This window comes from Papio anubis, chromosome 1, assembly GCF_008728515.1.
Source record: "Papio anubis isolate 15944 chromosome 1, Panubis1.0, whole genome shotgun sequence".
Classification (NCBI taxonomy): Eukaryota; Metazoa; Chordata; class Mammalia; order Primates; family Cercopithecidae; genus Papio; species Papio anubis.
In genome coordinates, this window is record NC_044976.1 from 6,605,542 (window position 1) to 6,618,592 (window position 13,051).

Genomic DNA, 13,051 nt, shown 5'->3' on the forward strand with positions numbered 1-13,051 from the left:
TCATTCCTCACTTCGGTAGCTCTGCAGGGGGCTGGGTGGAGGGCTCCTGGCACTGCCTCCTGGTCCGCCCACATCACTGTGACAGCTGTCCAGGTTTCACGGCTTCACCACCGTGTTGGTCTTACGAGTGTTCATCTTTTACAGGTTAAAATGGCTTAAAGGTGTCAGCGTTTCATGATAAGCCTTGTATTTGGGACCTTGTAACTCAGTCAGAAACTTGCCATGTGGAATGATAGTTAGAAACCGGGGGCTGACTGCTAAATAGATTTGTGTATGGTGGGAATTGGAAGGCATGAAAAAATGATGTTCATGTTTCAAAACTGGATAGGAAATATTAATCTGAAGCATCTAAAATTTTCCTGTCGAAATCTGTTTTTAGATTCATAAACGTCTAAGGGTATTGCTATTAAAATTTTTCTCCAAGAAGGGCTAAATATTTTGATGTTTTAGGGGAAAAAAGTATGTCTGAAGGCAACCCTTAAAGTAATAGTTTACATTTTGGAAAGGTAGGTGTAAAGCTTCCTCGTTTGCCTCTTTTGTGATTAAACCCTGAACAGAGAATGTGATAATAGAGGGGAAAAGCATTTTCTCTTCTTCCCTTCCCGGTAAACTCGAAGGATGCTGAGCCCATGCGGCCCCTGTTGTTACTGTGTTGCTTGTTCTTGTTTCCCCTGCAGTATGCACTTTATAAAAAGATGACACAGGCTGCCATCCTTATCCAGAGCAAATTCCGAAGTTACTATGAACAAAAAAAATTCCAGCAGAGCCGACGGGCTGCTGTGCTGATCCAAAAGTACTACCGAAGTTATAAGAAATGTGGCAAAAGACGGCAGGCTCGCCGGACGGCTGTGATTGTACAACAGAAACTCAGGTGGGTGGAAAAGAGCTCATGCAGTTAAAGCTCCCTAGGGAAGAGAACTCTGACTTCTTTGAAAGACTTGTCCTGGGCTGACATTGGAGTCCGGGGGCAGGCCTAAAGCATTGGCAGTCACTGTGTTCCAGAACGTTCTAGGTGTGGTGGCTGTATACTGAACACCTGTGCTGAGTCTGGTTTTGAATATTTAGCTCTTTCTCTCTACATCCCACCCAATTATTTTGATATTGCCACCCAGTTTCACCTTAGATCAGAATTTGGCAGCACCAGTTTCTACTCAGAAAGTTACCACTCGATTATAGTAGTTTAGTCCATTTCCTTTTTAGAAGAAAAAAAAAAGTACAGCCCGCTGCCAGCACTCATGCAATTTTATATAAACATGCTCTTTGAGGCTGAAGGAAATCTGATTTTCAGTGTGAAAATATAAAAACTATTCTTGGAGTTATTTCTAAACAGAACTTGTCCCCAATCCTAATGTAACTGAAATGTGTATGATGCTACATTTGGATTAGAGATAAGACTATTCTTGGGGCAAATGGGAAATGAGTGAAATTGTAGAATTACTGCAACCTTGGAAGAGTAATTAGGGTTAAGCTGTTCCATTTTAGAGACTGTGATAAAAATGTTGAGCCAAGTAAAATACATTGATCAGAACATTTACACAATAACCCAAAGAGTGTATCAACTCCCGTGAATCACCTTCTAAACTAAGAAAGCCTCTCTAATGCCAGAATGCCTTTTGCAGCAAAATGAGCTTCTAATAAATTGTGAAAGAATATTTAAGTGGCATTTTATTTTCAGTCTTTATTATAGTCTCTCTTGAAGCTGAGGGCGCCTGCACACACCCTCCTTTCTCCTCTAGTGATGCCTGGACTCGATACTATGAAAACAGCATACGCACTCGTTCCCCTTCAGATTGTATACATCTTTAACGTATGCTGTTGGCTTTGCTACATGAACTGCTTAATGCAGAGTCCTCTGTCACTGCTGACCAGTTTCGCATATTGGGCTTTACTGTGTCCTTCTTGTGACAATAATATTCTGACTTTTTCAGGAGCAGTTTGCTAACCAAAAAGCAGGATCAAGCTGCTCGAAAAATAATGAGGTTTCTACGCCGCTGTCGCCACAGGTACACTAGTCCTCGTTTATACATTCTGCTCAGGGAGAATGATGAAGCATCCCTGACCTTGTTAACCCTCACTAACTCCTATGTAAAGCTAATCCCCCTGCAGGTAATCAGGGCAGATGTCCCAAATTACAGTAGGGTGGTAGAGCTCTTTAAGTAGGGATCAGGTTGCTACCCTTGGAACGCTGGTAACCATGTCAGACGATGCTGTTTGAACAATGGAGATTCATACCCGTGTTTTTCTGTTTTAATCTGGGTGTGAGGTCAACTTAGTCGGACTAGCTTTTAATATTAAGTTTCTCTTTAACCTGCGATTGATATGCCACATTGCAGTATGTTCTTTGCTCTAATCCTTTGCTATGCTAGCGTGTGTCCAAAGAGAAAACAGTTTCTAGTCTCAAGGAAGGGAAAGAAAACCATGAATTCCAAACAAGTTTTCTGATGTAGAATTTCCACCAAATAGCTGGTGCCCTCTGCTGGTCATGTAATTGCTAACATCCTCTATTATTAAACTATCAATTAAAGCTGGTCCGTGATGAGGAACAGGAGAGATTGCTGGAATGCAGCTGTTCAGGAAAAGAAAGACATCTGAGATTCTGGGCATATCTTCAATTAGTAGGAAATGGGGTTCTGTGACCCCAGCGTTCTGTGGGACATAGCATCTTCTCATGGAGCTAAGCCAGAGGAATTTCTCTTTGTTCCTCAAATTTGAGCTTTCTTTATGAAGACTAACATCTCTACTTAGATTGCAGAGGGCTGGTGAAAGTGGTTTGTGTTCTTTATCCAGGTTAATATTCCAGTCTGACGTCTGTAACTGCGGCCGTCTGAGCTGGGTGTAGACCACCTTCTGTGTGGTTGGGTTGTTGCTCTGTGTGTCAGGAGCTGTGCAGTTTATAGAACCAAACATTAAAGCAGGCTCTTTAATGTCTTATTTCCTCTTCCTATTTAATTCTACCAAAAGTCCTAGTATTCATATTTAATTGGACTCCTTGGAGGTTTCATTTTGCTTTAGTTTTTCTTACTCCTACAACCATCTGATTGCTAGCTTTGAAAATATCTTGCCTTTAAGACTTAATAGGTTTAATGGGTTATTTGTACTTTTACTTAAATTAACAAAAGAATTTATTTTTGTGACCATAGAAGGAAATATGCACAGCCACTGCATTAGCATCATGAAAACTTAAAAACAGTATTCACTAGGATAGATGGTTTTCCCCAGCTACAATGCCGTGCAGAAGCCAGTGTTCACTCGCCCTGTGCCTCAGCAACATTTACTTTCCACCGTGCGAGGATGGGAGATTTTTCACCATGATAGCTGATGAGTAACGTACCAGTGTCAGTACTCTGAAATAGGACATCCTGTTAGAAGATGCATCCCCAAAATGGGTATGGCTCTAAGATCATGAAATTAATTCTGCAAGCCTCACCTAAGGCAGCCTCTTTTCTTTATTGTTCAGTTGTACCTTTTACTTAGCAGGGGACTTAGGACCAAATAGAGTAGTAGATTTTCTTTATTTGGTGAACAGATCAAGGACTCACCTGGGCCCTTTTCCTTACATTCTCCAATATGTTCATAGTTCCTTCCTCCCTTTTCCTCTTAGACCTGCAAAATGCAAAACCTGAGCAAGACCCTATCCAGCACTAAAACCAGTAGACTTTGGCCACTTTGAGCAGAATCACATCTTCTTTCATGACACTGTGGTTGATACTTTCCAGATAGATTTTATTTTCAAGAAAATTACCTTAACACCACTGTTCTTTAGGCCACTTCAGACAAACCAGAATGTCTGCAAGTTAAGTTGTGCTAGACTTTTTCCTCGTTTCTTCTAGCCTGATCCTCAGACTTTGCATGAATGTGTGGGTAACGTAGGAGCAAAACTGCATAAAGTCCTACACTGGTCTCCCTTTCATGTTTGCCAAAGCTGTGTCCTGTGTTTACTTTGAGAGAATTAAGAGAATGAGATATTTAAACAAAACATAAATTCATGAAAGGTTGCCCCCACAAAGTAAGCTGAACAAAGGAGTCCTTTCACTTTTGTTTTTAGAGTTCTCTTTCTGTAAACTGGTAGAGAAAAATTTCATGAAGATTTTTGCCTTTCTTAAGTGTATATTTTAACTTGTAATAACCTCATAAGATGGATAACAAGAAGGTTCATTATGAAGAGAACATCAGATATGGGCTCTGGATTTCTCTGCATTAATTGGAATGAAATAAAAAATGTTATTGGCTCTTGACCATTTACAGTTCAGATGTTAGAAAAATAGGCAAATTTTAATCACCTCTGCACTAAGATCAGTATTCACTTCCCATTTCTATATATTCCGTTAATATGTTCAATTAAGGATCTTGAAGAAATCCTAAAAATCTATCCTGGAAGTTTGTTTTAAACTCGTATTTTCCTTAGGATGTGTGTAATCCTATTTTCATTCTGGGTTGAGTTATTTAATGTTATTTTAAAAGAAACTATCTTGTCTGTTGTCCCTTAGAAGCATTAAAATCTTATTAAGATAGAAAATCTTGGCCGGGTGCGGTGGCTCATGCCTGTAATCCCAGCACTTTGGGAGGCCGAGGTGGGTGGATCACTTGAGGTCAGGAGTTTGAGACCAGCCTGGCCAACGTGGTGAAACCCTGTCTCTACTAAAGATATAAAAAATTAGCTGGGTGTGGTGGTGCACACCTGTAGTCCCAGCTACTTGGGAGGCTGGGGCAGGAGAGACTCTCTTGAACCTGGGAAGCGGAGGTTGCAGTGAGCCGAGATTGCACCACTGCATTCCAGCCTGGGCGACAGGGAGAGACTCTGTCTCAAAAAAAAAAAAAAAGGAAAACCTCATATGACACCCTCTCAAAAAGGTAGGTAGATAGTAGCTTCAGGAATCAGTCAGAGGTGTCCCATTTCTAAGTCATATAACCCCAATTTTTTGAGACTTAAATTGGTGAATTTTCTACCTACTCATTTCACATACCCCCACCATCACTCTCCTTTTCTTTCTTTCCAAAAAAGAAACCATGTTATACTCTTTTTTGTTGAAATAAAGCTATTTATAAGATTTCTGTTGTGACCCTCACGTGCTAATAGCTCTCTGGTGTTGTTTTACTGTCTAAAGCCCCCTGGTGGACCATAGGCTGTACAAAAGGGTGAGTTTAGCTGCCTGCTAGCCAGTTTCTCTTCTCTTCCATTTTCAGTATTTTGCTTTTTGCTTGCTTGCATGGGGCTGCAGCCTAGGTATGCCAGTAAGTTTCACATCCATTTTGAATGAAATAAAATCAAGTAAAAACTAACCCTGATTACTAACACTGCTATTTTACATGACAGGAGAACAGTCACATACATTAGATGTACAAATGCATGAGTGAGTAAAAGGGAGGGCCGTTCTAAACCACTGCAGGGCATGCCTAGGATGTGGTGGAGGAAGCCTGGGGACGAAAACAGGGCTGGTAGGCCACGTACCCGGCCAAATGAGGCTGTGTTACATGAAAACACTCAGCAAGTGGCTTTCTGTGATTAAGATAATTTGCCACGTGAAATTTTCTCCATGACTGTTTTGTCAAAATGTCTAAAGCAAGGAGGCTCACTAGGAAGTGGTAGTAGGTTTTTTTTTTTTTTATGAACCTATTTCTTACTGAGAATGGCTGTTTCCCTATACCCTGCTCCTGCGGTTGCATTTTCTAAATCTCCCCCTCCCTGGTGCTGTGAGGTAAGTCAGTGTATGAGGCTGCCCTTTCAGAACAAACCCAGGACATTCATTGTAAAATAGTGAACTGGCCTTCCATCACTCGATGGTAATGCTGAATAACGAAAATGTGGTGTAAAATGTCTTCAATATTTATATTCTACATGACAAGAGTAGGGATTCCAATAGGCTTTGAATTTTAAAGAGATGACAATGAGTAATTTTAGTTCCTGAGATTTTAGAATATGATGCCAATTTGTAAGCAGGGCAAAAGGCAGAAGTCTCCCAGAAACAACTATAATGTGTTTGGGTTATAATCAAAGATTTAGCGTCAGAAAACTATTTTTTCAAAGCCAAGAATAGGCTAGGTACGATGGCTCATGCCTATAATCCAGCGCTTTGGGAGGCTGAGGTGGGAGGATCATGTAAGCCTGGGAGGCTGAGGTGGGAGGATCATGTAAGCCTGGGAGGCTGAGGTGGGAGGATCATGTAAGCCGGAGAGGCTGAGGTGGGAGGATTGCTTGAGCCCAGGAGTTCAGTGCCAGCCTGGGCAACATAGGGAGACTCCATCTCTACAAAAGATCAAAAGCTAACCAGGCGTGGTAGGGCATGCCTGTAGTCCCAGCTACTCGGGAGACTGAGGTGGGAGGACTAAGTGTAAGTCTGAGGCTGAGGGCCGCAGTGAGTTGTGATCCTGCCACTGCACTCCAGCCTGGGCAACAGAGCGAGACTCTGTCTCAAAAAAAAAAAAAAAAAGCCAGAAATAGAATTTATCAAAATCTAATTAATCTAAATTCATTTAGATTAATTTGACAACTTGTTTCTTATATATAATCTTAAGAGAAAAAGTGAGTTGAAATTATAACATGGGAATTCTATCAACTCGACTATATTCAGTGCCCCCTCTCCTTAACCTTACACTAATACTTTATTTAGTCATCTTTAAGATTTCTGAGAAAAGGTCATAGTTCAAAAAATCTCGTAGCAGTTTTAACTGCTAATGTTTCTGGACATATGATTTCCCATCTAACTAGACTTATGTTGATGCTAATCTTTATTTATTATATTTTAACCCAGGAGTTGGCAGATGTTTTTCTGAAAGGCCAGATAGTAAATACCTTAAGCTTTGTGGGCTGTACAGTCTGTCGCAACTACTCAGTTCTTTTAATGTAGCAGGAAAGCAGCCACAGACAACACATAAATGAATGGCTATGACTGTGTTCTAATAAAACTTTATATGTACAAATAGATACTGGACTGGATTTTGGCCCACAGGTTGTAGTGTGCCAACTTGATGATAGAATAATTTAGTTTTTATAAGTCCTTTGTAATAATGACCTTAACCCTAGATTTAAAAGCCTTAAAAGGGCCGGCTGTGGTGGCTCATGCCTGTAATCCCAACACTTTGGGAGGCCGAGGCAGCCAGACCACTTGAGGTCAGGAGTTCGAGACCAGCCTGGCCAACATGGTAAACCACGTCTCTACTAAAAATACAAAAATTAGCTGGGCGTGGTGGCGTGCGCAGGAGAATCTGTTGAACCTGGGAGGCAGAGGTTGCAGTGAGCCAAGATTGTGCCATTGCACTCCAGCCTGAGCGACAGAGCAAGACTCTGTCTCAAAAGAAAAACAAAAGAAAAGCCTTAAAAGCCTTAAAATTTTAAAAATTTAAAGGCTCATCTATTTAAAACTATAAATAATTGCTGAAGGAACAATTTGGTTTTTTTTGAGGAAAAAAAAAGCAGCTATACTCTTATATAAACTTAACTAATTAATCCTCTTTAGACTTAGGGAATTGTTCCCAATTAAAATATTTCGGGTCCCTTGTGATAGATCTAGAGATGTTTGTTTTTGAAATGTAAGAAAAAAAGAGGACAAAAATCTCCATTTCTCCCTCTATTCTATTCCCTCTCACCCTCTGCGTATATACAGATAATATTTCTTTCCATTTTAAAAAACCTCCAAGAGAATAGATGCATGCCCTAGTGTTCAGTTTAACTACAAGTTGTGGTATCATGCATGTTACATGCAATCAGTATCACCTGCTGCAAGGACAACATTTTTACGGGAGGTGGTTGCTTATGCGTTTTTGAAGCTTGTTAGTTTCTGTTATGTTAATGACCGTTTTTAAGAAACATTTTCAGAAGGTGCTTTTCAGTGCAAATCAGAATCCCAACCTCAATTTATTTAATGCCTGCTGCATTCTGTTGTGAACTCCTAAAACTCCTACTCATGCATGGAAAGTTGGAATCTCATGACACCCCTTATGGCTCACAACATCTACGCAAGTTTGAGAGATAGGGGCTGAGAAGGTTCCTTCTATCCTGGTGATATTTAGCTAACTCTCTGAACCGAGGAATAGCGTATATATGGCTTTGTGTGATGACCAATAAGATCTTCTCTCCCTCATTCTTCCATCAGAGAAGTCACAAGGGCACTCCCTCTAACAATCCCCAAATTGAAATTACTCTTGGGAGGCAGAGCATTCTCTGAGGAAGATTTATAGTCCTTGAAATTATGTTAAAGAAGATACTTATTTTGCTAATTCATAAAGTATTCCATATTTAAGACATGGTTTATACACTGAAAAGTAATATTTTCCCAGCTACTGGAGGCTGAGGTGGGAGGATTGCTTGAGCCCAGGAGGTCGACAGTGTGTCATGATCATGCCACTGCACTCCAGCCTGGGCAACAGAGTGAGACCCTGTCTCAGAAAAGAAAAGAAAAATAATATTTGAAAACTTACAGAATTAAATTTTAGGGGACAGTATTTGTAAAACACTAAAACTGACCCAAACTCCTATGTCAGTGGAGCAGGGGGAGATCTAAAAAGGCAGCATTAAGACACGACAGACGAATTCCAGCAGCAGAGCAATCAGAAAATACCACTTGTGTCTTGAAATGTTTTGTCTTTGCTCGGGGAAGGCTAAGGAAAAGCACCAAATATTTTTCACTGAGTACAGCTCATTTTTATCCCCCGTTTCCTTCAGGGCTACCTCTTAATTTATCCAGTAACTTAAAGCGAAATTAACAAACTCTCTATACTGTCATCAGGGTTTTTTGTTTTCGTTTTTGTTTTTGTTTTTGCCTTGGACACAATAGCTGTGTTTAGGAGAGAACTTTTGTCCTACACAAAGAGATTATTTAAATCAACAAAAGCGATTTCTCAGCAAATGACTGAAGGATTTTTAAGGTTTAAGAAACTTTTAAAGTACATATGCTGAAAAGATACTTTCAGTTGGATTTTGAATATATCTAACAGGATATTATTCAGTTGCATAGAGAAAAACCAAGCTACCTCGTAAGCTAGCAGATAGTTCAGTTACATAACAGATTTATCCTCAAGGTATTGAGATTTGCTTGACCTAAAAAATAAAAACTAAAATGCCTCTTTTTCTAGACAGCAAATGACTTTCCACTTCTCTAAGACATTTATTTTTCATGGGCAGTAGAAAGTGTTCTCATAGATGAGAGACACCACTCTCTGAAAAGCAATTTCCAGACAAATTCCTCCTTTCCCGATACGAGACACTATTCCTATGAGAAGGCTTTATAAACTCTAACAATCACTACAGGTGTTATTAAAAGCAGTGGGAATGCTAGTATTTAAATAACCTATTTCTTATAAACTGCTGGCCTAGTCACCTGTGTTCAGTAAAGGCAGGTGCAGTTATTTTACTGGAATAAGACCTTAATTGGAAGAAGAAGAAATAACACTTTTTACTCATACATTTTTAAACAACGTATTTTCTTTTTATTTGAGAAGCGGGTTTCCAAACACTTTGCCAGAAGCTGGTAAGTAGTGGTCTCAACAGAGCAGCTCTGCTGTGCGCTTCTGAGAGCAGCCCCGGGTCATAGCTGCATTAGGTCATTACGAAGTTCTGAAAATTACGCTTGCACTTTTGGCTGTGTTATGTACACTTTTATCCAAGGGACAGTTCTCTAACAATGCCGGGAAGTGTACTGAGAAGTAAACAGTACTCTAGGGTCAACAAATGTGTTCTCACACTTCTGTAGCTCAATTTGGCATGAGGCAGAGTTTCTAAGTGGCCTGATGTGTTCATGAGAAGTAAGACGTGAACGTGGGATGTGTCATCATGGATGTATTTTAAATCTCCAAAGTAATTTTGTCTCACTTGCCTCTTTTAGGAAATGAATATTTTTGGAACACAGTGGTGTGTGTTAAATTGCAGACAACATGCTCTGTGTCATTCTTATTGGGCCTCTCTGTCTTTTTTGTTTTGCAATCCAAATGAGATTTCTGGAAAATGGCAAGATCTCTCTTTTCCTAAATTCCCCACAAGCTATTGCAGCTCTGAAAGCAACAGGTAATAATCAGAAAGCCGCATCCGCTGCCCTGTCTATTTTTGACGTCCAGCATTGCGAGAATATTCCCGCTGAACTCCACTGACTCATGAGACATTTCTCTGGCTGAGCATCACTGAGTAGATGTAATGAAGCAGCTTTGCCTTACGCTTTACCCATGGAGCCATTGTTTGCTACAAGTTTCTGAAGCAGGCCTACTTCATTGATTCATAAATGATCATTGGACGTCTGATGGAAGTAAACCCTGTGGGCTTTTGCTGGCTTTCAGTGCTGTTGCTTACGACATCACTTCAGTACATTACGATGCAACATTTTGGGGAGGGGGAATTGAGACTACAGTGGTATCCCAGAGTGGTGGTTATTCTCAGCCTAGAATGCTTGGGGAAATACTGGGATTGTCTTTAATGTTAATAGCTGAATGGTCACAGGTCAGTCTTACTATTCTAATTACTTAAGTCAGAGCCAATAAGAGTTCTACTTTGCAAGTTACTGATAGGAGTCAGAAATGTGGCCGTGCAGCTTTCCTGAGGGCAGCACTGGCGCTGTGGGAACTGTAGCTTCTGTCCTGCATTGCCTGTATGAGTTCAGGGAATACTGCTTTGCCTGTCTTCTGTGTAAGGGAATTTAGAAGTAAGTGCAATTATAATTTTTTTTTAGATAACCTGGACATTTTTAGATTCAGTTCTTTCTTAGCCCTGAATGAGTCTAACAGTTGTAATTTCTTAAGAGAACTGAGCACTCAGTAACCCTTAGCTAAGTTTGTGTAACATAACAAAAGTTTATCGTGCACCTGTGTTCCAAGTCCTATAGATATGGTGACCACAGGTCCTGGATTTTCAAGTCGAATTCCAATTTCAAAAATTCTTGTCTATATTTACCAAGTTTGTATACCGAAAAATTTGCTTACAACATAGGTAATGTTAATGAAACCAGTTCAGTCCATTGATTTTGGCTTCAGTCTACAAAATTGAATTTTTTTTCCTTCCACTGAATTTTTTAGTTGTTTTTGCATAATGTGATCACAGCATTTGTAAGACAGATTAGTAACAGACGGATAGAAAACCATCTAATTCACTTTTTTTTTTCTTTTTTTTTTTAAGACTAACAAGCAACTCATGCCTATAATCTCAGTACTTTTTGGGGCTGAGGCAGGAGAATTGCTTGAGGCCAGGAGTTCGAGATCAGCTTGGGCAATATATTTAGATCCTCTGTCTAGACAAAAAAAAAAAATTAAAAATTAGCCAGGTGTGGTGATGTGTGCCTGTAGTGCTAGCTACTCAGGAGGCTAAGGCTAAAGATTGCTTGAGCCGAGAAATTCCAGGCCACAGTGAGCTATGACTGTTCCACTGCATTCAAGCCTGTGCAACCTTGTCTGTAAATAAGTGAAGAACATAAAAGCTAACAAGCAGGAATAATTATTATTACAAAAGCAGCACATACTAATTGTAGTGAATTCTGGAAATACAAATAACCAAGGAGAATCACCCAGAGATAATAATGGTTAAACTTCTATTTTGTATCCTTCTCATTGGTAAAGATTTATTTTTAATTAACATCTGCCTGAATAATCATTCATGTCCTTAACTAATAACAAGGTGATCTTAAATTTAACCATTTGAAACACTCTGATTTGAAACATATATTTCTTAAAATTTGTTTTAAAATTCTAGTATATGTCATTCTAAATCACTTTGGTGATGTAATTGTTTTCTGTGTCTTTGGAGGCAATGTAACATTCAAACATTATTTTATCAAGTTGACATTTGATTTAAAACAAAACAAAAATTAAGCACCACTGTCTCATCCTAATAATCTACCCTCAAGTAACATAAAACTTCATTTATGATTTCACTAGGGCAGATAGTAAGTCTCCGAATTTCATGTTAACTTTCAGAAGTAAGTTAACGTCAATATGGTCTATAAATTGTAAATTGGACAATGAGGCTAAAAATCTCCCTTGATTCTTAAACATGTTCTTTTCACATGTTTTAGGATTCTAAATAATTCTGTTTTAAAATCAATAAGTACATTTTATGTGAGGGTCTTCCCCCATCAAGAAGATTTTTTATTAATAAAATCAATATAGTGTCTTATAAAAGATGACACCTTAGAATTGAGAAAATGTAATTGTTGTTAATTTCATATCATACCATGGAAATTTTCCAAATGCATGTTTCTTATAAAATCTTTTGGAAAAAAACAATAAAATACGATTTTTAAAAAATTTCTGTGTTATCCTGGGAGATTTTTTTTTTTTTTTTTTTTTTTTGAGACGGAGTCTCGCAGCTCACTACAAGCTCCGCCTCCTGGGTTTACGCCATTCTCCTGCCTCAGCCTCCCGAGTAGCTGGGACTACAGGCGCCCGCCACTTCACCCGGCTAGTTTTTTGTATTTTTTAGTAGAGACGGGGTTTCACCGGGTTAGCCAGGATGGTCTCGATCTCCTGACCTTGTGATTCGCCCGTCTCGGCCTCCCAAAGTGCTGGGATTACAGGCTTGAGCCACCGCGCCCGGCCCCTGGGAGATATTTTTAGAGGCAGTGGAATGTTGAAACTATAGGTTTGGAAGTCAGACAAACCTGGGCTCAATTCCCTGTTCTGCCATTTATTAACTATAGTGTGAATTGGGGCAGATTGCTTAATTCCTATAAATCTCAGGTTCTGCATTTACAAATTGGAGCTAATGGCAGTGTTGTGAGGACTACATAAAGTAACAGATATTACGTAACCTGTATAGTTATTGGAATTTAATACGTGTTCTCTTTCATTTTTTCCCTTTCTTTTTTTCTAATTCCTCCTTGAACGACTTTCTGTAAAAAAAATGTTTGTGCCATTTAAGTCATTTTGATGTCATGTATAATGCTAGCATACTATGATAACTTTATCATGAAGCTAAGAACTAAATTCTCCACTTTAACTCAGGAGTCGTGAAAGCCTGGAAAATATATCTGAAAATTGCAGTGTTCTTATTTTTCCTATGTAGATATTGTACGTGGACATGCACCTCTCCTTAACTTAGTGGTCTGTGAGGCCATCACTAATTTCATAGCAGAGTATT

The 13,051-nt window shown here is 39.4% G+C and overlaps 1 protein-coding gene across 31 annotated transcripts in view; it reads left to right on the plus strand.

Moving 5' to 3' along the window:
* CAMTA1 (calmodulin binding transcription activator 1) overlaps positions 1 to 13,051 on the plus strand; it is a 953,012-nt gene that overhangs the window by 933,756 nt on the left and 6,205 nt on the right. For 11 of the 31 annotated variants that reach the window (XM_031668354.1, XM_031668438.1, XM_031668547.1 and 8 more), the window contains 2 exons: positions 678 to 871; positions 1,929 to 2,003. In XM_031668354.1, coding sequence (XP_031524214.1) covers positions 678 to 871; positions 1,929 to 2,003 — 269 coding nt within the window. Of the gene's footprint in view, positions 1 to 677; positions 872 to 1,928; positions 2,004 to 5,105; positions 5,137 to 9,818; positions 11,144 to 13,051 lie in introns of those variants that run through there. The other 20 variants (XM_031668331.1, XM_031668378.1, XM_031668499.1 and 17 more) reach the window with 4 other exon arrangements.